Genomic DNA, 25,437 nt, shown 5'->3' on the forward strand with positions numbered 1-25,437 from the left:
CCCCTGTGAGCAGATCACTGTATGCATCAGTGCCAGGGAAGACTAAAACGATTGTGCGCCAAAGTTATTGAGTACTTGGGCTTGGATGAGCTGTAAGGCTGCATCCAGCCAGTCCCTGGTGCACATAGACGGGTTCTCAGTGAGTGTACAAGTTCTTCTCCCTCACCTTATTTTTAAATATGGCCATATATCCTTCGTCCAACGCTATGGGCCCTTCATCCAGGCTAAAAGGGGAGGAAAAGGCAGGGGGGAGCCAAATCCCCTTGTTCGGTGTATTAGTACTCTTGAATCTGGCCAGTAGGTGGGAGGATGCACCACCACAGGCCTCCAGGGAAGGCCATCCGCTCACCAGCCACACCAGTGCTCCGGACGTGCCTCAGAAAATCTGGCCTGCTCTGCCATGGCCCCACAATCGAGAGCTCTGTGCTCTGTTCCTTCTGCAGCTGCTTCTCAGAAGGCCAGCTCCCAACGCGCCCGCAGCACGCCCCACCACCAAGGCCCAGTCACCTCGCGCTCCCCCAGGCCGGTCAGCCCAGCTCCAGGCATCAGTTCTAGGCACACCGCACCTATGCGCATGGGCCGCCTCCATCTCTTCCGGGCCCTTCCTGGTCCGTATTGATCTTGACGGCTTGCCACCGTCACCAATCCCGGCAGCTGCCCTCCCCGCTCAGCAGAGTCCTGCAGCCGCGTCGGGGGGTGCGCAGCAAGCGCGCCACGCGCAGCTCCGATTGAGGGATTCCTCTCTCCCCAGGGGCAAGCCACCCTCTCACGGGTGTCTCCGGGTCCCCAATCGTCACTGGGGGGAACTGTGTTACCGAAGTGGGCGCCAGGACCCGCAGGATCGGATGAGTTGCAGATATGTGATAGGCCACGAGCGGAGCTCTGTACGAAGCTTCCGCTCCGGCTGCCATCTTGGCCACGCCCCCAAGGTTTTTATATACTTAATCACTTAAAGAAGCATAGGTAGACCCTGATAACAACATTGAAAATACCATTTTAAAACATGGGCAGTATTTTCCTAGCTGAAGCCCTGCTATTCCAAGCCACATAAATATATGCTGATACACCCAATACAATGTTTCTATCATCTGTTCTCCTGCAAAAGGCTAGGGCTTCATTGCACATTCTAATTTTATATTTAAAGATTAACATTCCCCGATACCTAATGTGTGCTGGCATAACAGGAAGTGGATGATTGTTTCTTGACCTCCCAAAGAGCATTGACACAGTTCTGCTCCATGGACAGCTTTGATGACCATCTATTAACAGTTGATGCAAGAGGCAAAGTGCCCAGTCGAACTTTCAAATAAAGAGATATTTTTTTACCATTGGAAAGATTTCATCCTAGTATGGCTCAAAGCATCGACATTGTTTATACGCCATCAAGTTTTTTAGCAGGCAACCTGCATGACTTCCCTTTAATTGAACTACAAAACATCTGTAGTTTTTTGTTACCAGTTCGAGACTTACTTTGATAATGTCTTCTGTTTTAATTCAAAGATCTTTCAGACCAATAATATGGAGGACATTTGATATGTGGGCATACAATGGTAAAAAGCGATAGTTTCGGTTTTTCATAATGTCAAATAGATTCTGTTTATAGGAGCCAAGCTCCTCTTTAGTCCACATTCGATTCCAATATTTTATAGGTGCTAATGCAATGCAGTCCTTGATTTATTTCAACCCCGAGATCTGCTCCAACCGCTTCCATCGGTGTTCCACGACCTAGGTGCAGTAGTTGCTGAAAGAAGTTACTCTCAATTACCTTCATTGATATAATTTTTCTGTACCACCAGCTCTCTGACCCATAAGTGCAAGTAGCCCTGGCTTTCATTTTGTATGCCAGGACAGCAAAATGTATCTAGCGATCTCTATATGATTTTGCAAATCTCACTACTGCACCTGCGTGTTGAGCCAGAACAGAATTGCTTTTGGACACCTGGGAAGCTCACAACAATTTGCTATTCAGACAGATACCCAGAGAATCAAAGGGTGTCACAAGCACAAAATAACTCAAACCCTGCCATAAAATCTTGGATAAGTAAAATGTTTACGTTTACTTATAATAATATGTTGTCCAATTACTAAACGTTATCTATAGAATTATTTTAAATTAATGTAATTATTTTAAAAATATTTACATTTCTTTTTAAACTAATATTTATGAATGTATAATTTTATATACATATAATTTTTCTAACATTAAATTAAGTAATATATATTTTAGAACATTTGAAATAGATCAAATTATTTTGACATTAGTTCCTAAGCGATGTTATTTTAAGCCCCTGCCTCCATTATTTTCTATGAGATGGGGTTGCAGTACAGTGGTTGACCATGTGTGGTGTTGAACTTACTCCAAATCTGTGCCAGAGTACATTTACTCTTGTGACTTTTTTGGCTGTAGTAGTTTTAGAAGTGCTGTTTGTGAATAGAAAGGTGTTTACTCTTCTGTGGGTGGGTATATGAGTCCTCCTTAACCCCCTCACATTTTTAAAAAAAAAATATTTATTGCTTTTTAACATGTTGATAACAACACTTGACAGTAACAACACAAAGGTTCATAACGCCAACTGCTAGTCACTCCATTAGTGCAATCCAACTGCTACTGATGGATGAAAAGAAGTATCTCAACAGGTTTCATAATTCAGCAGAATTACATCGTATAACATAAAGCATTAGCAATGGCAAAGAATTCTCCATAGAGTGAATAACTTCAAGAAAGGAAAGAGGCAGAGGGGAAAACATGCACTCCTACAGACAAAACACAAGGACATGTCAATATGGTTTGTATACAACCTAAGTGGAGGATTACTCAGCACCTCAGCTGATTCCAACATAGTACCAGGACTCCTCCGTGCCTATGACCCAAGTGTTCCAGGCTGCACTCGGAGATATGCCTTATGGGGGCCTCATATATACATTGGTATCGAATTTGCCGGCATTAGGTCCCAATAAAGATTCAATTGCTCCTGGCAGTACGCTGCATCTTTCAGCCAGTCTACCCTACTCTGGCTGCAAATCCAGCCCCAGTGCATCACTGTTCTGTGATTCGCTAAAATGAGTAGTATTCCCACTAGCTTCCTGTAGTCTGACTGTATATCTATAGTGCACTCCAGGAGTGCTATTAATGGTGTGCTTGGTATCAGTATGCCAGATATCTCTTCAATTACATCAAAACACCCCCTGCCAAAAAGTGTGGATCGCCTGCAGCTCCAAGCGGAGTGCAGGAAACCTGCACCTTCCGCCACACATCAGGGACACCCTTTGTATGGGAGCAATCCCATCAGTCATAGTCATATGGGAGTGTAATACAGTTGAATTGTAAACTTAAAATGTATCAAGCTCAGCCAATAGTTGGGGGAGAGAGCACACGTGTGCACACAGCAGTACTTCCAAACATCAACAGGATAAGAGCATTCCCAAATCATGCTCCCATTGTGATCTGGCACATGGATCTGTAGATGGAGCAGCATCCTGCATGGTTGCATATAGTCAAGTGACAAGCCAACTAGATGCTGGGGAAGCATATAGCAGCTCCAAATCCTGCAATACTGGATTGGGGAAGGAAACTCACTGTGCTGTGCACGGACAGCCGTCTGGATTTGATAGGTAAAGCAATATAGCGCAGCATTGTAGGGTTTGCAAAGCGCAGAGTCAGGAGTCACAAATTGGCCCTTTGCATACAGGGAGCCCATAGTAGGTAGCTGCATATTGCAGAGACACATGCACGCAGTTCCCCTGCTCATAAGAGGCAGTGTGGGTTGATCAATGAGCGGCATAGATAGCGCATACAGTATAGGTGCACCTGTGCAACCGAATAACGTCTGCCAGGCCAAGCAAGTGCATGCCACAATATTGATTCTTGCTTCAGTCAGTATGTGGTGAAGTACAGAGTCCTAGAAAATATGCGTGGCCAGATGAAATCCTGCTCCGGGGCTGTATGCGGCAGGTACCAAATAGGGTGGATCCAAAAGTGGCCAAAGTGCGCTTGGGCGCAATTGTAATATAGCTCCATGTCCGGTGCTGCCAGTCCGCCTGGTTTGAAGGGCTGGGTCATCATTTCCCTCAAAATTTGGGGCTGCCTGCCTGCCCAGACCAAGGATATTAGCAGCAAACTAAGCCTGTTTCTAAAAAAAAAAAAAAAAAAAGAGGTGAGGGGCATGGTGATGTTGATGAAAAGGTATAGAAATTTGGGAAGGACCACCATCTTGGTGAGCGTGATATGTCCAGTGAGCGAAAGCGGGAGACAGCACCATAATTTTTGGTTCAGAGATACTTCACATCCCTGCACAACCAGATTCCCAAGTATCACACGGGCTCAGTTACCCAGTAAAACGGGAACACAGTCATGGCCTCCAACATCACAAAGATAACGGATTGCGTCCAGTTTATTGTAATGCCTGACAATCCGCTAAATCTTATACATTTTAATTTCTCGAATAATAGGAACTAGATTGACGTGCGGGTCTTGCACGTATAAAGTAACATCATCTGCATACATTGATACTAACATGGGGCACTGCCGAAACGCTAGTCCTCGGTTATTGTGGTGCTGCTGCAGATGTGCGGCCAGCGGCTCCATCATCACTGCAAAAAGCAGTGGTGAAAGAGGACAGCCCTGCAGAGTGCCCCTGGATATCGAAAAGGGTTCATTTATATGTCCATTGATCCTCAAGCTGAAGTCTGGATGCTATCAGCTTTGCCAAGATCTTATGGTCAACATTTATTAGCGACAGTGGTCTGTAAGAGTTACAGAGGCTAGGGACCTTCCCTGGCTTCAGAATGGTGACATTGAGCTCCTCATGTAACAATGGAGAGAGAGTACCTCTCTCCATAGATTCCACAAATATATCAAGCAAGTGTGGCGCTAGGAGCTCCGCATATTCCTTGTAAAAGTCCGCCGTGAGGCCGTCTAGCCCTGGTGCCTTCTCACTAAGGAGACTGGGTATAACCTGAACAACATAGTCTGCCAAGAATGGGGAGTCCAGATATTCTCTATACCCAATTTCAAGCCACAAAAGGCTGATCGTGTAAAAATATTCTGTGTACCTCTCAGGGTCTTGACTATTCATCGAGGGATATAAGGAGGAATAAAAGTCTCTCATTATTGGCACCTCAGCCATCCCCGCATTTCTACACCATCATCGTCACAATGCTTCACAACATAGTCACTATCCCATGGCTTCCCCAATCAATCAATCAATCAGAGCATTTGTAAAGCACACTACTCACCCATGAGGGTCTCAAGGTGCTGATGGGAGGGGGGTTGCTACTGCTTGAACAGCCATGTCTTGAGGTGTCTCCTGAAGGTAAGTAGGTCCTGTGTCTGTCACAGGTGGGTGTGAAGAGTGTTCCACGTCTTGGCGGCGAGGTGGCAGAACGATCTGCCACCGGCGGTCATTCTGTGGATGCGTGGGACGGTGGCGAGGGCAAGGTTGACGGAGCGAAGCTGTCGGGTCAGGGTGTAGCAGGAGAGCCGTCTGTTGAGGTATTCTGGTCCGGTGTTGTGCAGTGCCTTGTGAGCGTGGGTGAGGAGTTTGAACATGATTCTCTTGTTGACAGTAAGCCAGTGTAGGTCTCTCAGGTGGGCTATGATGTGGCAGTGGCGGGGGATGTCCAGGATGAGGCGTGCAGAAACGTTCTGTATGCTTGCAGTCTTTTCTGGAGCTTGGTTGTGGTTCCTGTGTAGGGGGGAAAAGCTGACCTCACGGTGCACTGCCTCATTATATTGCAACAGCTTTTCTCTGGCCTCCGCTAATAACGCACCATCGTGCGACTCATAATAACACTGCTCTAAAGATGCGAGCTGGCCCTCTTACTCAGCCAACTCATGACATAATGCACAGAGAATGCCATGCTGCTTGGCTATACAGACACCCTGAATAACCTTAAATGCTTCCCAGAGAGTACTGGGAGAGGAAACAGTGCCCTTATTCTGCGCAAATTAGTTAACATCAGCCTCCCACACCTCCACCCTAAATACCTGATCGCGCACTGCGTCTTGAAGAAGACACCACGCATAGACCTGCTGCATGCATTCAGGGACATGCAACTCCAAAAGTACCGGGGAGTGATCAGATAGTGTACGGGGCAAGCCACAAGGCCCAACATCCAGAACCCTGCATCCCTAGTGCCAAGCTACTAGTCAATTCGAGACCAGCTATTAGTTACCATGTTAATGCAAGTGCCTTCTGTAAGCATACCATGCTTAGCACACCAAATATCCACCAAGCTGTGCTCCTATATGATAGCGTTCATAACTTTCATAGGAGCCGAGTGAGGGGGTCTCGAACAGTTCCTGTGATCTACAGCTGGGTCAAGCACTATAGTAAAAACACCTTCCCCCACTCCACCCTCCCTCTCCCCCAAAGTAGCGTCCCAGAACCAAGCTTGCCAACCAAGCGCCAAACCTCAGTAAAAAATTCCAGGTTGTCTGTGTTGGGGCCATATACCGACAGCAGCCTGAATGGGCGATCAAATAATATGCCTAAAAGCATAACATATCGCCTGTCCGGGTCGCAGATTACATCCCTGGTTCGCCATGATAACAACCTATGGCTCAGGATTGCCCGCTGTGGGCATAGCTGGAATATGCAGCAACATGACCCTCCCCCACCCAGCCCACGCATAGGCGCAATTTGGATTTTATAATCAAGTGCACCTTCTGCAGCCTACAAATGTCTACATTATGACCGTGCAGATATGCCGCCATCTGACGCATTTTACGTATATCATTATGTTCCATGTCAAGCACCTTAATGCAGTGTTAGTGTCCTGAGGCATCGTGGATTATCACTCTTTCCCTGCAATCGCACCTACCCCCCACCCCCAGGAAAGTCACTCAAAATGCAGGAGTGCAGAGGAAAGGAAAGGACAAGGGGTTATAAAAACACCACATAACTGGAAACAACCCCCGTCTACCCACCTTCCACATTGGTCCCCCCAATCGGAGCCTGACAGCCTACACCCACCTAGATTCTCCCCACACGTGGCCCCTGAATTCTGGGGCAAAACAATAAAAATGGACTCCTCCTCTGGGCACAGGAAGACAGACGACTCCCCACTCAACAAGGGGATGGGTGGACAGCAGACTACAGGGAGCCATCAGGGTCACCAGTCATTATATAGAATATGCAGGGCTGGAGGAGTAGCCAACAGTTACATAGTCCGCTTGTTCAGTCCCTGCTCATTTATTATCATTCAGTCTTCCCCCTTCCCCAGCGTCACCATTCGGGACATCTGCTTCAGATACCTTTGGAAGGGTTTTTACAAATTTTGCCACCTGCTTGGTGTCAGTGAAGAAATGCAGCCGGCCATTATGCTGGATTCTCAGTTTCACTGGGTATATTAAGGAGAACTTAGCAACTGTTTGGTTCAATGAGCCTTTTACCGGCAAGAAGGCTCTGCACGCCACCTGAATAGCAGGGGTGTAGTCCGGAAAGATGGTGAGCATGTTGTTGCAGGTGAATGAATTGTGCTTGTGAGCCAGGCAGAGCACTGTATCGAGATCACTATAATTTAACAAGTGCACCATAATACGCCGGGGCTCGGTCCCAGGAGGAGGCCTCGGTCCTAGGGATCTGTGTGTACGTTCCACCACCAGCACTGAGGATAGCTCATAAGAAAAGAGCGATTTCAGCATGGCCTCCACATAGTCCTCCATCTGGCCCATCTCTGTAGATTCCGGGATGCCCAGGATGCAGAGATTATTCCTCCTCGAGCGAGCCTCTGGGTCCTCAATCTTATTGCGGATCACCTCCAGCACTCGCTCCATCTGAAGAAGCCACTCATTAGAAGCATGGCACCCATCTTCCATATCAGAAGTGCTGTTCTCCAGATGATTAAGCCGAGTATCATGAACATACACTTTGTCTTTTAAACGGTCCGTACGATTAGTGAGATGGCTCAGCTTCGCATCAACGCCTGCAAGACTCTGCTTTAAGTCCAAAAACATAGCCTTAATTGACATGCCCTGCATCTCCTCATCTTGGCACAAATCTGGTGCCTCGTCATCTAGTCTAGCTTTCCTAGCAAAACAAGAGTTTTGCATGCTTATGATCCATTTTTCCAATTCTGGCAGCCTCACAATCTGAACCTCGACTCTGCAGGCAATATGCTGGACTAGCCCCCCTTGCCCCTGGCGGGGCCACCTACTCCAGTGTCCCACCGGCAGCAAAAGGGCAATGCTCTATGAACAGGAACCGGCGGCAGCCACAGGCACCTGAAATGGGGCTCCCTTTTCCTCATCCGTGTGCCGGGCTCTACCACCACCGTTCCTATCTGAGACCCTGTTGTGTCTCTCCACTCGGCGCACTTGCCGTGTTCAGGCACTCCACCGTCACCAGTCCAAGGCCCGGGCCCCAGTTATCACCGTAGGGTGACCACCGTTCCTCAACCGCCTCCCGAATCACTAATCTCAGGTGTCTCACCTGCAAGCCAGCTAGGTCATGTTACAATACATTAAAAACTAGAGGCAACACCCTGCATTGGTTCAGGTATTGTCTCCCCGCTTCCCTGCTCAAAAGAGGCTTTGGGCTCCCAGGGCCTCCTGGCTTCTCACCCGTGCACGGTAAGTATCCCCCAATTACTTTGTTTCTCTGACTAACGACCTCTGATGACAGGTTGTCCAGGCTAGGGCAGCACACTTTCTGTCGTGCACTTCCTGTACCGAGGTTGTCGTCATGTCCAGGCCCCAGATGGCGCCCAAGGTAGCCCCCTGCAGTCTTCCAGCAGTGCTTCAGCAGATCGCCCTGGCAAACAGCTCATTTCAGTCCTCTCCACCTCATTCCTCCCAGGCCGCAATCGGAATGCAGAATGGCTCTGACTTCAGCAGCGAGCCCGCCCATGTTGCAGCGGCCACTGCACACGTCCTATTCTCTTGGGCCTGATATGTGGCCCAGCACTGCCCGTGGCTCGCCCTTTGCGCATAGCCAGCTGGGCTTCGTCCGTGTCTCCCTCCGACCGCGGGAGACAGCACCAGCACTCCTCCGCCAGTACCTTGACCGTGAGGGGCCCAATTCCACCCTGGGAGGTGCCTCCAATGGCCCAGCCCACAAGGGCAGCCCCGGATCTCTGCATGGGCCCAGGAGGCTGCTGTCTGACCGCAGCTGGGCCTGCTGCCCTCTGTGCGGTTCTTGGCCCGGCGCGGGGCCACCTCTGTCACCGGCGCTGATGGGCCCCTTAATGCATCACCCCAGTGTGTTTGTGGCCCCTGATGGCTCCCAGGACTCAAAGAAATTCTGGATAAATTTGTCGAGCCTCACAGAGTGACAGCCATCCCGCGGTCGAGCCAAACCACGACCCCAAAGCCTTCTTATTTAGTAGCAAGTATTCTCCATTGTCCACTCACTCCCACATCTGTCCCACATTTACTATAAAAAAAAGTGTGCAGAGATCTCCACAGTCGTGCAGAGATAGCACATAAAAAAGAATGGGGGTGAAAGCGGAGTTCCCCGCATGTAGATTTGTGAAAAGCATTTTTAGTACGTGAGTACTCCTTCTAAGCATACTACAAAGTGCAGTTTGTGATTAGGCCCCCTCATCTAACAAAGTATGTTTCTAATTGATTGGGTATCCCTCTGCCCCAGTGGAGTAAAGTAGTAAAGTAGTGAGCTCAGTATAAAGTTGTACAATTCCCACATTTTTTACATCTGTGGAAATGGTAACTATCATAACTTTTTTTTAAATGCAGAGTTTCAGCAAAATGCATCTGCTTGATCTAAGCTAAGAAAATTGATTTGCTATCCAAAAGGGAGTGCTATGTATCAGTCTGCTTTCAAAGTTTAAGCCTACTAAGGTAGAGAGGCGGTCACTCAAGGGTGTTGTTTATGGGGAAGAATCAACAAGTGTGGCTGAGAACATAATTTATTTTCTTGAGTACATGTGTCAGACCCTCTGGGTCTCTATTCATACTACTTATAGTTGGATTGAATTGGCATTTGTTAACCTCTCTACTAACCCTTACAAGGCCCAAAACACTGAAGACAGTGTAGACAATGGTTCTTGAAGATTATTGAAACCCTTAATTGGATGAAACATTGTCCAAAGTTATACAGGGCCCTGTCTTGAAAGAAGAGGTTTCAGACCTGATCTTCAGTGTGGTTAGACTGCAAAAAAAGTGGGTGCTGTCCTTACTTATGCAAGGAGGAAGTAATTTTGCAGGTTTTTTCAATGGCTGAGATCTCTTTTTTGCAAAGTCATGTAAATGCTTTAGTGTTATGGAGTATTCTACAATTGGGTTCGTATAACAATGATAGTCCTGGTCCTTTTAATTAAATCTAGCCAAAAAAACTGATTTACATCACTAAATTCCCAGTTGGACTTGAGAGTGTAGGTCAGGGACAGCGACCAAAGACATTTTAGACACTAGCCTACATGACCTTTTAAGAGAGCAGAGGCAGCTTGTAGGAAGTTGGCTCCATATATACTCCTCTTAGAGGTAAGGTAGTAGCAAAAGTAGATCATTCTAATGCTCTATTTTGTGGTAGTGTGGTCGAGCAGTAGGCTTATCAGAGGATAGTGTTAAGCATTTGTTGTACACACACAGGCAATAAATGAGGAACACACACTCAAAGACTTACTCCAGTAAAATAGGTTTTTATATAGAAAAATATATTTTCTTAGTTTATTTTAAGAACCACAGGTTCAAGATTTGCAGTAAACACTTTAAATGCAAGGTACTTCACTTAGATACTTTAGGAACTTTGAATAAAAGCAATATCATATACAGTCTTTGTAAAAATGGCAATAAGCTATTTTCAAAGTGGACACAGTGCAAAAATCAACAGTTCCTAGGGGAGGTAAGTAAAGGTTAGATTAGGAGGTAAGTAAAACACTTACAAGTCTCAGTTCAGGGGCATAGGCAGCCCACCATTGGGGGTTCAAGGCAACCCCAAAGTTACCACACCACCAGCTCAGGGCCGGTCACGTGCAGAGGTCAAAGAGGTGCCCAAAACACATAGGCGCCTATGGAGAACAGGGGTGCTCCGGTTCCAGTCTGCCAGCAGGTAAGTACCTGCGTCCTCGGGGGCAGACTGGGGGGGTTTTGTAGAGCACTGGGGGGGACACAAGAAGGCACACAAATCACACCTTCAGCGGCACAGGGGCGGCCGGGTGCAGTCTGGATAGCAGGCGTCAGGTTTTAGATAGGAAACAATGGAGGGACCCGGGGGTCACTCTAACGGTGCAGGCAGGCACAGGGGGGGCTTCTCGGGACCGACACCACCTGGGCTAGGCAGAGGGTTGCCTGGGGGTCACTCCTGAGCTGAGGTTCAGTTCCTTCAGGTCCTGGGGGCTGCGGGTGCAGTGCTGGTTCCAGGCGTCGGGTCCCTTTTTACAGGCAGTCGCGGTCAGGGGGAGCCTCTGGATTCTCTCTGCAGGCGTCGCTGTGGGGGCTCAGGGGGGTCGTCTCTGGTTGCTCACGGGCTCGCAGTCACCGGGGAGTCCTCCCTGAGGTGTTGGTTCTCTGAATCTCGAGCTGGGTGCGTCGGGTGCAGAGTGAGAAGTCTCACGCTTCCGGCAGGAAACGTGCAGTCTTTGGAAGTTGCTTCTTTGTTGCAAAGAAGTGGCTGGTTTTGAACAGGGCCGCTGTTCACAGGAGTTTCTTGGTCCTTTAGTCCAGGGCAGTCCTCTGAGACTTCAGAGGTCGCTGGTCCCTGTCGGATGCGTCGCTGGTTGCAGGTTTTGGAAGTTGGAGAAAGGCCGGTAGGGATGGGGCCAAAGCAGTTGTCGTCTTCCTCCTTCTCTCCAGGCTTGCAGGTCAGCAGTCCTTTTTGTTTCTTCAGGTTGCAGGAATCTGATTTCCTGGGTTCTGGGGTGCCCCTAAATACTACATTTAGGGGTGTGTTTAGGTCTGGGGGGCAGTAGCCAATGGCTACTGTCCTTGAGGGTGGCTACACCCTCCTTGTGCCTCCTCTCTGAGGGGAGGGGGGCACATCCCTATTGCTATTGGGGGAATCCTCCAAAATCAAGATGGAGGATTTCTAAAGGCAGGGGTCACCTCAGCTCAGGAAACCTTAGTGGCTGTCCTGACTGGTGGGTGACTCCTCCTTGTTTTTCTCATTATCTCCCCTGGACTTGCCGCCAAAAGTGGGGGCCGTGTCCAGGGGGTGGGCATCTCCCCTAGCTGGAGTGCCCTGGGGCATTGTAACACGAAGCTTGAGCCTTTGAGGCTCACTGCTAGGTGTTAACGTTCCTACAGGGGGAGGTGTTAAGCATCTCCACCCAGTGCAGGCTTTGTTTCTGGCCTCAGAGAGCACAAAGGCTCTCACCCCGGGGGGTCAGAAACTCATCTCTCAGCAGCAGGCTGGCACAGACCAGTCAGTCCTGCACTGAAGGATTGGGTAAAATACAGGGGGCATCTCTAAGATGCCCTCTGTGTGCATTTTGTAATAAATCCAACACGGGCATCAGTGTGGGTTTATTATTCTGAGAAGATTGATACCAAACCTCCCAGTATTCAGTGTAGCCAAAATGGAGCTGTGGAGTCCGTTTTTGACAAACTCCCAGACCATATGCTTAATATGGCCACACTGTACTTACAATGTCTAAGAATGGACTTAGACACTGCAGGGGCATATTGCTTAGGCAGCTATGCCCTCACCTGTGGTATAGTGCACCCTGCCTTAGGGCTGTAAAGCCTGCTAGAGGGGTGACTTAACTATGCCACAGGCAGTATTTTGTGTGCATGGCACCCTGAGGGGGATGCCATGTCGACATTGCCTTTTTCTACCCACCAACACACACAATCTGAAATGGCAGTGTGCATGTGTTAGGTGAGGGGTCCCTAAGGGTGGCACAACACATGCTGCAGTGCTTAGAGACCTTCCCTGGTCACAGGGCCCTTGGTACCACTGGTACCCTTTACAAGGGACTTATCTGTGTGCCAGGGGTGTGTCAATTGTGGAAACAATGGTACATTTTTAAGTGAAAGAACACTGGTGCTGGGGCCTGGTTAGCAGGGTCCCAACACACTTCTCAGTCAAGTCAGCATTGATATCAGGCAAAAAGTGGGGGGTAACTGCAACAAGGAGCCCTTTTCCTACACAGCTCCACTGCTAAGGCGGAGGAACTTTGCCCCACTGGATTGTGGGTAAAGGAAAAGTAAAATGATAATAATGCTACTTTATTATTAATTTATTTTTCCTGGGGCAACGGCAGGGCTGGGCTGGAGGGAGGGGACCGGAGGAAGGTTGGATGATGGGTTTTGCACCACAATTGCATGTTGTTTTGGCCGGCAGTGGTGGGCCAGCCAAACAGACAGGCGCACTTTGCATGTTCTTTACCCGGCTGTATTGCACAGCCGAGTGGAAAACATGCACAGGCTCCCACTCCCAGCCTGAGTGGCGAAGCAGGCTGCCCAGACCAATCACGACACTGCTGTCATGCTGGTGACAGCAGCACCATGATTGGATAGGAGCCTGTGTACGCCCAGGAAGAGGATGACGATGGAGGGGAGACAAATGCGTCTCCTCCAAAGGTAAGCACTTTTTTCTTTTTTTCACCTCTCCCGTTCTGCCAACACCTTTGAGTGGCCGCCATCGAAAGAGAGTGCAAAAGAATGGCGATGACAAATGTAAACGTGAAATGCGATGCCTGCTTTGGACACACAAGTCACCCCCACAAGAGCTTGCTAGGTAAAAACACAGTAGCCTATTATAATAGACATGATGCATGCTTTTAGTTTTTTTAAATCTACAAGTGATAGTAAAAAGTATATGTTGAACACGTCTTTTGTAGTTTCAGTCTTGATATTTTTCCTCAAACGTTATCAACTGTTGCTTGGAGGAGATGTGTTCTTATTTGTGTGAGGTTATGCTCTGACTGTTAGAATGCATCAGTAATGCCATAATGTGATCATGCAGCTAGAAATAAAACGCTGTTAGGAGGTAGTGTCTTTTAATCTTCTAACATATTCATTTCTTTAACTTTTAGATTCTAATTGAGTTAGAAACAGCATTATTAGATGATGAGCCGCACTGGTACAAACTTCAGACGCACGATGTCTCCTCGCTGCCACTACCCCACCCTTCTCCATTCATGCCACGCCGGCAGACGCATGGAGAGAGCCCCACCCGGAGGTTACAAAGTAAGTCTTCACTGATGAGTAGCTCTGTGTGTATTGTATACTTTCTGAATCAGTGCATCCAATGGACTGTGAAGCCGTTAGCTGCCGATACAATATGCACTTTCTTAGCTGCCAGTCAGTGTGGCCTTATTATCACCGAGCACATTTCAAGCGCTATTATGATCTGACTGAATCAAACATTAAGTGTATATTTTGGTGTGGGGTATTCTCATGTTTTGTGTGTAGTTCATTTTTTTGTGTAGTACATTGTAAAACATAGCCACGTGGTCACTGGCATTAAAAATGTGTGCATGCAGTTATCTCTAAAATAGGTGCTATAAATGTAACCTAGATCTCATTTCACAAATTTGTAACACTGGAGAGATTTCTTACATTGCAACTGCATGGAACAGCAATTACTCTTACTGTTGCGACATGCAATTAAAAAAACATAGGGTGCATACTTAATTTCATAGGGTGACATAAGTCCTTTGCAGTTGTAGTCCATGGCTGCTTTGCAATAAAGAGATTCCAAAATGTGCAAATGTATTCTGCAGTGTTGAGTGTGCATCTCCTAAAGAAACAAGTATCGGCAATGCCAACAGGTCTCGCCTTTGGGACCTTCTTAGTGTTTAGCCATGCAGCACATTATCCTGGGTGCTGTTACGCCAGTTATTGAAGAGCTACACCATTACTACAAAGTGTTCATTCAGTCTGATCCAGGAATAAATGTGCCTCAGGAGACATTTATGAACACATTCCAACGTTTTTTAATGCACAGAAAAAGACAAGTGTGTCAATGCAAACCTACTGCACTATAACATTGTGTGTGCGACTGCATCACAACAGTATTGAACAGCCTATGGAAAAAGCACTGAAAGTACATTCCAATGTAACAAAAGTAAATCCAAATTCCAAATCCAAATTTCATTAAAAAATGAAAGCTGCCATCAGGTGTAAGCTTTTCAAAGGTTACAACTGCGAACGCCTGATGCCCTTCCCAAGAAAAGGGTGAAAAAATGCAGGGGAGAAGATTTATGCACAGTTTCCAAGAGCAAAACATAATCCTGTGTTTAAAGAGCTATACAATTATGACATACTGGGTCATGCAATCTGATTAGGCCGCATCTAAAAATACACAAAAATTCATGTACAACATCTAAGCGAGGAATCCGGCACATATGCTGCTGGTACTTTGAGAGAGCGCAGCACAAATGGTCGGGGGGAAGCTGGCATCGAGTGGATGCGTTTCCTTACCATGATGAATATTGTGTGTGTGCTTTCCTGCTGCAGGGGAGTTGCGGATACAGCAAACTATGCTGTATGTGAGGAAGAGCAGGAGGGGCACAGCACAGCTCCTAGACAGGGATCAGAGCCTCATCTCTCCAGTTCACTGATGCAGTGCAAGAGGTCCGCTATGATCACTTCCCAACCCAGGAAACAGCTCAGTGACTCCGCAAGCGTCACATGATGTGAAATCAGGCTAGTGCATGCACAGTGTAACTTACTACATGGCCTTATTCCACTCGGTCCTTCCCGAGACAGAAGTCTGTTTGAGCGCTAGTCTGCATAACTGTGACTGGAATTTGGTGTGGTACAAGGGTGCAGATTGTGAAGAGACAGTAAAGCTGTTGGCAGAGCCCATCCTTCCTGAGCAGGAGGCCTACTGCCATGCTAAATTGCAAAGTATTGTTCGCCGAGCTTGGAAACCAGGACTTAGGTCACAGCGGCCCTCGGCAGACTGCTAGTGATAAGTGGGGGCTCTGCTGGGTTTATTTATTTATTGGAGCCTGAGAGGCCCATGACTGTACAGAGTGACAAATTAAAATTAAACTAAACAAAGAGCCCAGGAACGGACAGGCTGAAAATATGAGTGCTTGGGTTACTCCCAGAAACCAACAGTGCTTCAAAACACAAGTGCTCGTGTTCCGGCTAGAAACCAACAAAAAATTATAGTGCACAGAAAGTAAGATAAGCAGCCTGAAGCAAAATGATTCATGTAATATGGCCAGGCTCCGTGGGCGTGACAACTATACCAATAGGAAGGACAAATGGCACTGATTCACCACACAAAACAGAGACATTTTCAAAAGGCACACAAAGGAACCAATGGAAAACGATGGACTTGCTGAAAGGCCATAGAGTAGATACAGCAGGTCTCAGAGACAGCACATATGCTGCCTAGGCAAGACCTAAAAATGACATCATTGGTGCATAGTCTAAAAAAAGAGAACATGGGGTAAGTCAAATCTTTGGAAAAGGTGTGACTGCACAGTGTTCCTCTTACAAATTTAAAAATAGTCCTCCAAACCTTTTTCTAAAATTGTTGTCCCTGTGAATATTTTCTTATTCTCAGTTTAGGGTGTGCTGGATTCAATCAGTTTCCTCTGCTCCCTTAGTCATATTTTTACTAGATCCCCTTCTGTCAAAAAAGATAACTGTTAACCACTTGTTCATTAAGATTATGGTTCATTGACGCTACATTTACTGAAAAATAGATACATTATATAGAAATCATAAGGGATACATTTTGATTTCTAATTCTGTTTTTGTGTGAGGACGCATTCATGAAATCATTTGAAAGTTTCTTTTGATTTACCTTTTTTTCAATGTATTTTTTTTTTAGAGTGAAGCAAAATGGTTGTTGCTTATTGCCTGATTTAACCATTATTGAGTTGTGTGGTGCCGGTGGCAGGCACCTGATAGTGGGTTGCATGCAATGAATGTGTGATTCACAGGGTCATAAGAAAAAATAGCCTACTACATGGATTGGTGTTTAAATCCTTTTGCTAAAAAGGTATTTAACATGAAGCAAGGATGTCTAAAAGAACCCTAACGTATGAATAATAACTACATGCCACTGCAAGCAAAGCACATTAAGCCTTTGCAATGCAAAAGAGCTGAAAAAGATGGGAACAATATAATTATGATTGTTGGGTCCTAGTTTTCAAACATCCCTGTTACATGGGTGAAATTCATGTATATTGTCCTTGACGTCACTTCATTTTAATATTTGTTTTCCAGATAAAGGCTCATATTCATATAATTCAGGTAAATGTTCAGCATGCCTGAAAAGAGCAATGCATGCGTACATATGCACAGTTTGGTGTGGCATCATTTTGATGTGTTTAGGTTACAATCTTGTGCATATGTTGATATCCTAAAGAGCCCTAGCTTCTCCCGCTTGCTTCTCAGAAATGCCCTTCCTTGCCCCTTTTCTGGCTTTTCTTTAGTGTTTTGCCTTAGTGTTTTACAACATTTAGGTTCATTTTGCTTCGATGTGGAGGAGTGAAAATGTATCAATTATTTTGCTGACTTACTTGAAATTCAATTAGCACAAAAGTTTTTGAAACTAACATTTTGATGGTTTTCTTGAATATTACAAAAATGCACACATTGGACTATGATATTTTGTGATCTGTGACTTATGGTTTTACGTTTCAAAGCTATAGTAAGTTTGTTCACTTCACAATCATATCCTTATGCAGTCACTTTTTTGTTTCCCATAATTTCTTCATGTCTTGGTAAAAGCAATTTCTCCTTCTCCATCTCGTGGTAGAAGAACAGAAAGAAGGCTATGATAGTTGATTTACCTTGCAATGTGTTTATTTGATAGCTTTCTATACTGCTGCTGTAGTAGAGTGGGTATTAGTGTATGCTACAAATAACATGGAACAATACAATTGAATGGTAAGCAATCGTAGGAGTTTAAAAAATATATATAAAATATAGGGCCTTATTACGACCTTGACTGAGGGGTTTCCTCCATCACAAATATGGCGGATATCCCATCCGCCATATTATGATCCCATTATATTCAATGGAGATTGTAATATGGCGGACAGGATATCTGTCACATTTGTGATGGCGGAAACTCCTCAGTCAATGTCATAATAAGGCCCACAGTGTGACATTAGATAGAGTTCAAGATGCCTTCAACATTCCTAGCTGATATCTACTTATTCACACTTAAGCAACACTGTTGCTGAGGACACCAGCAATTGGTACATCAAAGGCAAACCACTGAGGAGATTCAAGAACAAGAGTGACCACAATCTCCAGAGCACACAAGTCACATCTGATTAGGAATAGGCTTCATTTTCCATGAAAATAACCAGGCTGTCTGAGGTCATAGTTTAAGGAATGAGGGGAAAATTATGAGAGAGAAAGGAAAAATCGGCAATCGTACTTCAAGGGTGAAACAAACTATGGGATTTGTTTTGCCTGAAAGCATAATCATTGTGCAGGAACTGTATCCTACTGATCATCACAATGGGAGGGCAGTATTAGGGGGTCATTACAACTTTAGCGGCCCGCCAAGCTGTAACCGCCGGGCGGCCGCCAATGCGGCCGCACCCCCGCAGTGCCCATTTGGATATCCCCGCTGGGCCAGCGGGCTGAAACCAAGTTTCCGCCCGCCGGCCCAGCAGGGATGTGGGCCGCAACATGGAAGCCGGCTCCAAATGGAGCCGGCGGTGTTGCGGCCGTGCGACGGGTGCAGTTGCACCCGTCGCGCTTTTCACTGTCTGCATAGCAGACAGTGAAAAGCTGCACGGGGCCCTGTCAGGGGGCCCCTGCACTGCCCATGCCTATGGCAGTGCAGGAGCCCCCGGGGCCCCACAACTCCCCGTACCGCCAGCCTTTTCCTGGCGGTTCATACCGCCAGAAAAAGGCTGGCAGTCGGGGACTCGTAATCCCCTGGGCAGCGCTGCAAGCAGCGCTACCCAGGCGGATTATCACCGCCGGGGCAAAAGTGGCGGAATACCGCCGGCCCCGGCTGTGCGACCATGGCGCTTCCGCCGCGGTCGTAATGGGCCAGGAAGCACCGCCAGCCTGTTGCGGTGCTTCCTTCATTTTAGCCCTGGCGGTCTCGGACTGCCAGGGTCAAAATGACCCCCTTAGTCAGATTCACTTAGAGGTCTTCACCAACAGCTGATTGGTATTATTCTTTAAACTACCCTGCTGGACCCACTCCCAGCAGAGCAATGACTAGACAAATGAGGATAAGAAGACAACTCTACTTGTTGTATTAAAAACAAGACGGACTGTCACAGTAGACTGGGAACAATTTCTCTTCAGGTTAGTCTGATTCTTCTATGCTTCACACACCCCATCATTTTGCCTGGGGAATGCAGAAATTTCTGTTAAGGAAAACAGGTGATGCTGCAGACAAATCTCACAAAAATGTTTTGTACTGGCATTTGACTATCAACCTGACCTGGTTGTCTGAGGATCACCCCTCCAACTAGTTCACTGGTTTCTCATTAAACTGTCTTGAAGGTGTAGGGTCTTTTGGAATCAAGTCATAATTGTTATAAGGTCCTTCTCCTTAAAGGCCCACTACATAAATAAATGATTTCCCCTGTGCATAACACATACTGTTAACAAGTGCAGAGGACCAGCAAGGTCACTGGCTACCTGTGGCAAAGTGAACGTACCAGAATGTGGGAAATTATGCTCAAGATATGCAGAGTGGAAAACATCAATAAACAGTGCCATTTGCCAGTAAGGAATAGCACATCCAGCTCAAGATTTGTCATCACAGCCTTGAATGTGACAGCAGTTGCTAAGTGGTTGCTGCCATGCACACTTTACCTTGCCCCAGTCACAGTTTGGTCTCCAAACCAGTGCACATTAACTTTGGTCTGCAGACAGAGAACCTTCTGTGGGTAGTGCAGGTAAGGTGATAGGTATGATGTCTGACAGCCAATTTATGTTGAGAAAGAAATGTTGGAGATTCAGCTTCACAATTCTTCATTGTTAATACATCTTCTGCTTCTTCTTTGGTAGACACCATAAAGTTAGGCACTTTGAATTTCAACACTGACGTATGATAAACATTATTACTACACACAGTCATTCTAGAATATGGTGACCTGACTGACATAAAATATGTGCACTCTAATAATGTGACACTTATAGTACTTAAAAGGGAGTAAGAAGCCCTATTTTTTTATCTTCCTTAAGCTTACAAGAGCAGTAGAAAAGGAATATAAATGTTATTTGTGTTCAGTAGGCTGTTTTTCCTTTGTAAGGATCACATAACCTGTTCTCCTATTTCTTTCTATCCCACAATTCTGCTTAGTCTGTAAGAATGTTGATTAATTTTCTCAGGTAGCTCTCTCAAACTTGATCACTTCCTTGTTTTGGTCCCTTTGTTCCATTCATTCCCTGTACTATTTTGCAACTCTGACTGAGCCTCCTCCCTCCTATTGGTTTTCTTTTCTTGGTATTGTTTTTGTGTGGGCAAATGCCATATGCTCACCACAAAGTCCTACAATTCTTTTTTTCCTTTCCCATTTATCCCCCCATTTATCACTTACCACTTTCCCTATCAACTAAATTGAAGAGCCTCCCTACCCTGCCCATAGGCCTTATTTATGAAAGTACCTTGGGCCATAAAGTGTTATTGCCTACTTTTCACACCCCTGGTAAACATCTGTATTGCAGGTGCAGTTGTGCATAATTATGCTGGTCCTTCTCTTAATACAGATTGTGTACCTATGCAATCTCATGGGAACATTTCCTGATTTACTGAGGGTGTGACTTTGCAAATGAGAGAATGCTGATGCCTTTTTGTCAGTGCCACCCATAACTGACAGCAAGGGCTGTCTGTAAACCACCTGGAACCGGGGGAAGTCACACATATGAAACACTGCTTAGTTGTGGGATAATCATACATGAGCAATTAGGAATTGCTCATTAATAGGTAACAAATAAAAAAGTGACAGCAGCTACAAAACAGGTGATCACAGGGTGCATAACAATAAAAAAAATAAAAAAAATGTGTGTATGTTATAGATAGGCAGTGGAACAACAGATGTGTTGTTGCTGTTTGACTTTTTTGAATATTTAATATCAAGACTGCCAAAGGAATTTATCAAAGACAGATCCAATAGCTTCTGGTATCAACTGTGTTTCAATGTGCTGTAAAATGAAGGATCATCATCAGGACATAAGATTTATGCAGCATAAGTCATATGTGATGTACTTATTTTGAGTAAATTCAGATTTAATTTAATTTTGTATGCACTGTGTGATCACTGAGCACAGTGAAGATGTATTAAATATTATATATGCAAAGAAGAATTTTATTGCTGTCACTATTTTCTTTGTTTAATATCTTACCTATTGATTAATAGTTCGTAAGGGTTCATGTATAACTTCACATCCCACAAGACACCGTTGTTTAACGTGTCTGTATTACCAGCACACACACACACACACACACACACACACAAACACACACACACTCTCTCTCTCTCTCTCTCTCTCTCTCTCTCTCTCTCTCTCTCTCCCCCTCCCTCTGTCTCTGTGTCTCTCTCTCTTTCTCTCTCTTTCTCTTTCTCTCTCTTTCTATCTTTACTCTGATTGTCCCCACTTGAGAAGTGCTAAAAAATCTATGCATCCCGAGAGCATCTTTTGGGATAGGGCTTGCAAACAGCACCCACCTTTGAGGTAGATATCGTCCTCCTCAACATCAACCAGGCCTGAGGCACTGTCCACAGTGCATTCGAGTTTACTTATGTGCTGCGGATAGCGCTATTTATTTTCGAAACTATCCAGCACACCTATCCGGTTCTGTGCACTATGCAGTCAGTGATAATTGCCCAAAGTGCAGACTGAAGCTAGGAACCTGATTTTTCTTTTTTTTTTTTTTTACTAATATACTCCCTTTTAACCCTGTTACTATAACCCCTGTTCTGCCACCCATGTTTCCTCGCTGTTTAGGATCTTGGTAGAAATAGAAAAAAGGCTACTCATTTTTTCATTACTGCTTTCATGTCACATTTAAAAAAAATCTAAACTTCCCTCTATGTTCTACTTTTATGTTAATTGTTAAACGTTTTCTAATATATCAAATCATCATTCACACCTGATGGTGACTCCGGCCTGTCATGATTTAGTCCTCGTTTACCTTATGAAACTTACTTGAGTTTTTGTTTCAATACCTTGTAATGTATTTCAGAAAAACAGATGTGGCACATAAACATTTTTCAGAAAAAACATTTTGTTTGGGACGGTTTCTTATTATTTGCATTGTCATACTTTTCTTTTTCTTCATTTGTACATTCTGCATACTATCCTATAGATTTTCCAAACTAACATATTTTCTATCCCATGACTCCTTTGTTTTCATTTGGACGAGGTGTAGAAAATGCTACTGCTTATTGACCTATGCAGAAATATGTGCGTAATGCTTTTCCTAGTATTGTAATGACTAACATTCCCTGTGTGCTATTGTTTGTCTAGTTTTAGAGTTGTGTTTACAAACTTTAGATGCCATATTTTGTGTGAAACAATGGCTGGATAAGTTGGTTACTAGTATTCTCTTATAGGGTCCAAGAGGATCAGTGACAGTGAAGTCTCGGACTATGACTGCGATGATGGTGTTGGTGTAATTTCAGGTATCAATTTTTATAATTTTGTTCCAGCAGTTGCCAACTTGACATTGTTTTAGAGTATTTGCTGTTGTCTGCATACATGTTCTTTTGCAGTATTATATGTTAGTTTGTACACTAGGTGTACTATTGTTTTAAGCCGACAGTGAAATGTGGAACTAAGCCCTGATACCACAACATGGGTATTGCAGCTCAAAATTCAATTGTGCACACATAAACCGTATACCAGACCATGAAGAATTAGTACAAGGGTCTTGATTGGCTGGCTTTCTCTGAGAAAAAAGTAAACTCTACTGCAGGCTTCCTTTTTATTGTAGGCTTCTAGCAAGAGACTAATGCAGACATCCAGGATCCTTTAGAACCAGATAAGTGTGTTTCTCAACATAGCGGGTCATTACGAGTCGGGCGGTAACTTGACTGCCAGACTTGCTGTGCCGGTCGGACCCCCACGCATGAGGCGGTCCGGGTGCCACATTATGACCATGGCACCCGTTCTGAGGTCGGACCGCCAGGGTTGCGGCTGCCCTGGAGATTACGACCCCCTTCTCTGCCAGCGGTTTCATGGCGGTACCACCGCCATGAAAAGCTGGTGGAGAATCGGTACAGGTGGCTTGAGGGGGGGTCCCAACACTGCCCATACACTTGGCATGGGCAGTGCAGGGGTCCCCCTGGCTAGCACCTTTACAATATTTCACTGTCTGCTTTGCAGAGAGTGAACATTGCAACAGTGCTGGTGCACCCTGCATCCTACAGCATTGCCACCGGCTCAACTACAAGCCAGTGACAGTGCTGCAGGGTGTTTTCCACCAGGCCAGTGGGCAGAAACTCATGTTTCCGCCCGCGACCTAGCGTGAAGTTCATAATGGGCCCTGCGGGGAGGTAGCCAACATGGCGGCAACCTCCCAGTCAGAGGTTCGGCGGACGGCCTAAACCGTCTGCTGAACTCATAATGATGCCCATAGTGTCTATTGTCCTGATGTCAGGCTCCTTTTTTAATTCACTGAGCACTAAGCTTGAGGAAAAAATTTGATGCCAGGAACCTCCAGTTCAAGGCTGATGATGAACCAGCGAACACCAGTACCCATCTTCACATCCCCTGAGCTTGTACAATTGAGGGGCATGCTGCATCTGGATAGTCCCAGAAGTGCAGCAAGATGAGATATGGTACATTGTCTCCTCATAGTTGCGATTCTTGCTAGATTTATTGATAGGCCCCTTTACATTGCCCATCAACCCCACCCGTTAAGAGATGCCATATTCTCATCAGGATCCAAATAATTAAGAACTGAGGACATCCATTTTGCTGCAAAATAAGTTTTATTTCTAAACAATGCACTTAAACCCTGTGTATCAAAGGACCATTTTCTAGTAAATATTTTTAGTACATCCATGAGCTGATGACTGCTCCAGCTCTTCTTCATTCTGTCTCCATTCTGAATGGACATAAAAGTCCTCCAGTAGACTTGGATGCTGTGCAAGGACTCTCAAAACTGCATGAGAGGATAAATATGTTACCTTCAATGACAATTCCATCTTCTTCACTGAGAGCACCGTCACCCTTTCTGTTGCAGTTGTGCCAGGCATCCTGAAGAGCAGAAAAGACTCCTCCCAGGAACATAAAATATTTAGAAAATCAAGTTAAAAAATCAGCAATGTGGTGGTCTCTCAGTGTGACAACCTAGACCCTCATTACGAGGCTGGCGGTCATCAGACCGCCAGCCTCGCTGTGGCAGTTTTACCGCCTCTGACAAGTTGTGGGGTTTGGAAGAAGCCAAACTGCCACAACGCCGCCTGGCCCGCGGTGAGCACCTCCAGCCCGGCTGCAGGCCCCACTCTGCCTGCCGGATTACGAGGTTGCAGACCACCAGGCGTCCACACACCTCCATGCCCCTCCACCTGTCCATATACTTCCAAACACCACCTACCCCTCCACACACTTCCAAACACCCCCCAACTGTACACAACCATCCAAACACCTACACCCGCCCTCCTCTCTGCAACGCATACATCCACTCACTCCCCCCTGCACCACATACATCCATTCACTCCCCCCGCAATGCATACATCCACTCACACCCTCCTCCCTCCCTCCCCCTGCACCACATACATCCACCCACATCCACCCTCCAAGCTCAATCACACTAACACATGCACACACTCACACACGCACCAACAAACACCCCCATCGACAACTCACTCACCCATCACCCCATCCACATTAATTCACACCCACCACGCATGCATACATTAACACACTCCCCCCTCTGCATACGCACACTTGCACCCCCATTCGCTCTCTAACAAACACGCACTCATACACCCCCATTCGCACACATACACGCACACACCACACACATGCACCCAACACTTTCCCCCACCCCCCTCTTTCGGATGATCACCTTACTTTAAGCTGGTTGTCCAGAAAGGGGATATGTCCTGGCGGTTTTGCACCGCCAGCACCGTCAAGTCAGCAAGACTCCGCCAAGCTGTATTACGGCTCGTACTATGGTGGGCGGAGTCTTGCTGCTGTGGCAGTGCTGGTGATGCACCTGCCTCTTCAACTTCGTTGGACATTCCGACGGAGTCCAACTTTCACCCATAAATGCGCAGAAGTCCTCTCACGACTCCTAATATGGCGGTCAGCAGACCGCCAGCACTGGCGGTCTGCTGGCTGCAGCAGGTTCAGCAGTCTTTGAAAAAGACTGCCGAAGTTGTAATGAGGGCCCTAGTGTCACAGGACATGATAATAATAACTTCTAATTTTATATTGCTTTTGTATCTATAGTTTTGGCATTTCAAAGTGCTATAGCTAAGAGGTATTGCTATGACCCACTTTCATGGTACGCAATTGATCGAATTCAGAGGATGGCGGCCAGTTATGTACTTCAGCTCTGGCATGATTGCGATTGGCAAGCCTCTTTACTGCCTATCATTGTTGTAGAAGAAGATATGTTTATGCTCAGTCTG

General features: G+C 46.1%; 1 protein-coding gene across 1 annotated transcript in view; it reads left to right on the forward strand.

The window, feature by feature from the left end:
- The window catches only part of RIMS2 (regulating synaptic membrane exocytosis 2), a 1,513,920-nt gene that overhangs the window by 1,004,507 nt on the left and 483,976 nt on the right, over positions 1-25,437 (forward strand). Inside the window, exons 16-18 of the mRNA XM_069220600.1 lie at positions 13,936-14,089; positions 17,093-17,119; positions 22,408-22,476. Of these exons, the coding sequence (XP_069076701.1) occupies positions 13,936-14,089; positions 17,093-17,119; positions 22,408-22,476 (250 nt within the window). The remainder of the gene's footprint in view (positions 1-13,935; positions 14,090-17,092; positions 17,120-22,407; positions 22,477-25,437) is intronic.

This window comes from Pleurodeles waltl, chromosome 2_2 (assembly GCF_031143425.1).
Source record: "Pleurodeles waltl isolate 20211129_DDA chromosome 2_2, aPleWal1.hap1.20221129, whole genome shotgun sequence".
Taxonomy (NCBI): Eukaryota; Metazoa; Chordata; class Amphibia; order Caudata; family Salamandridae; genus Pleurodeles; species Pleurodeles waltl.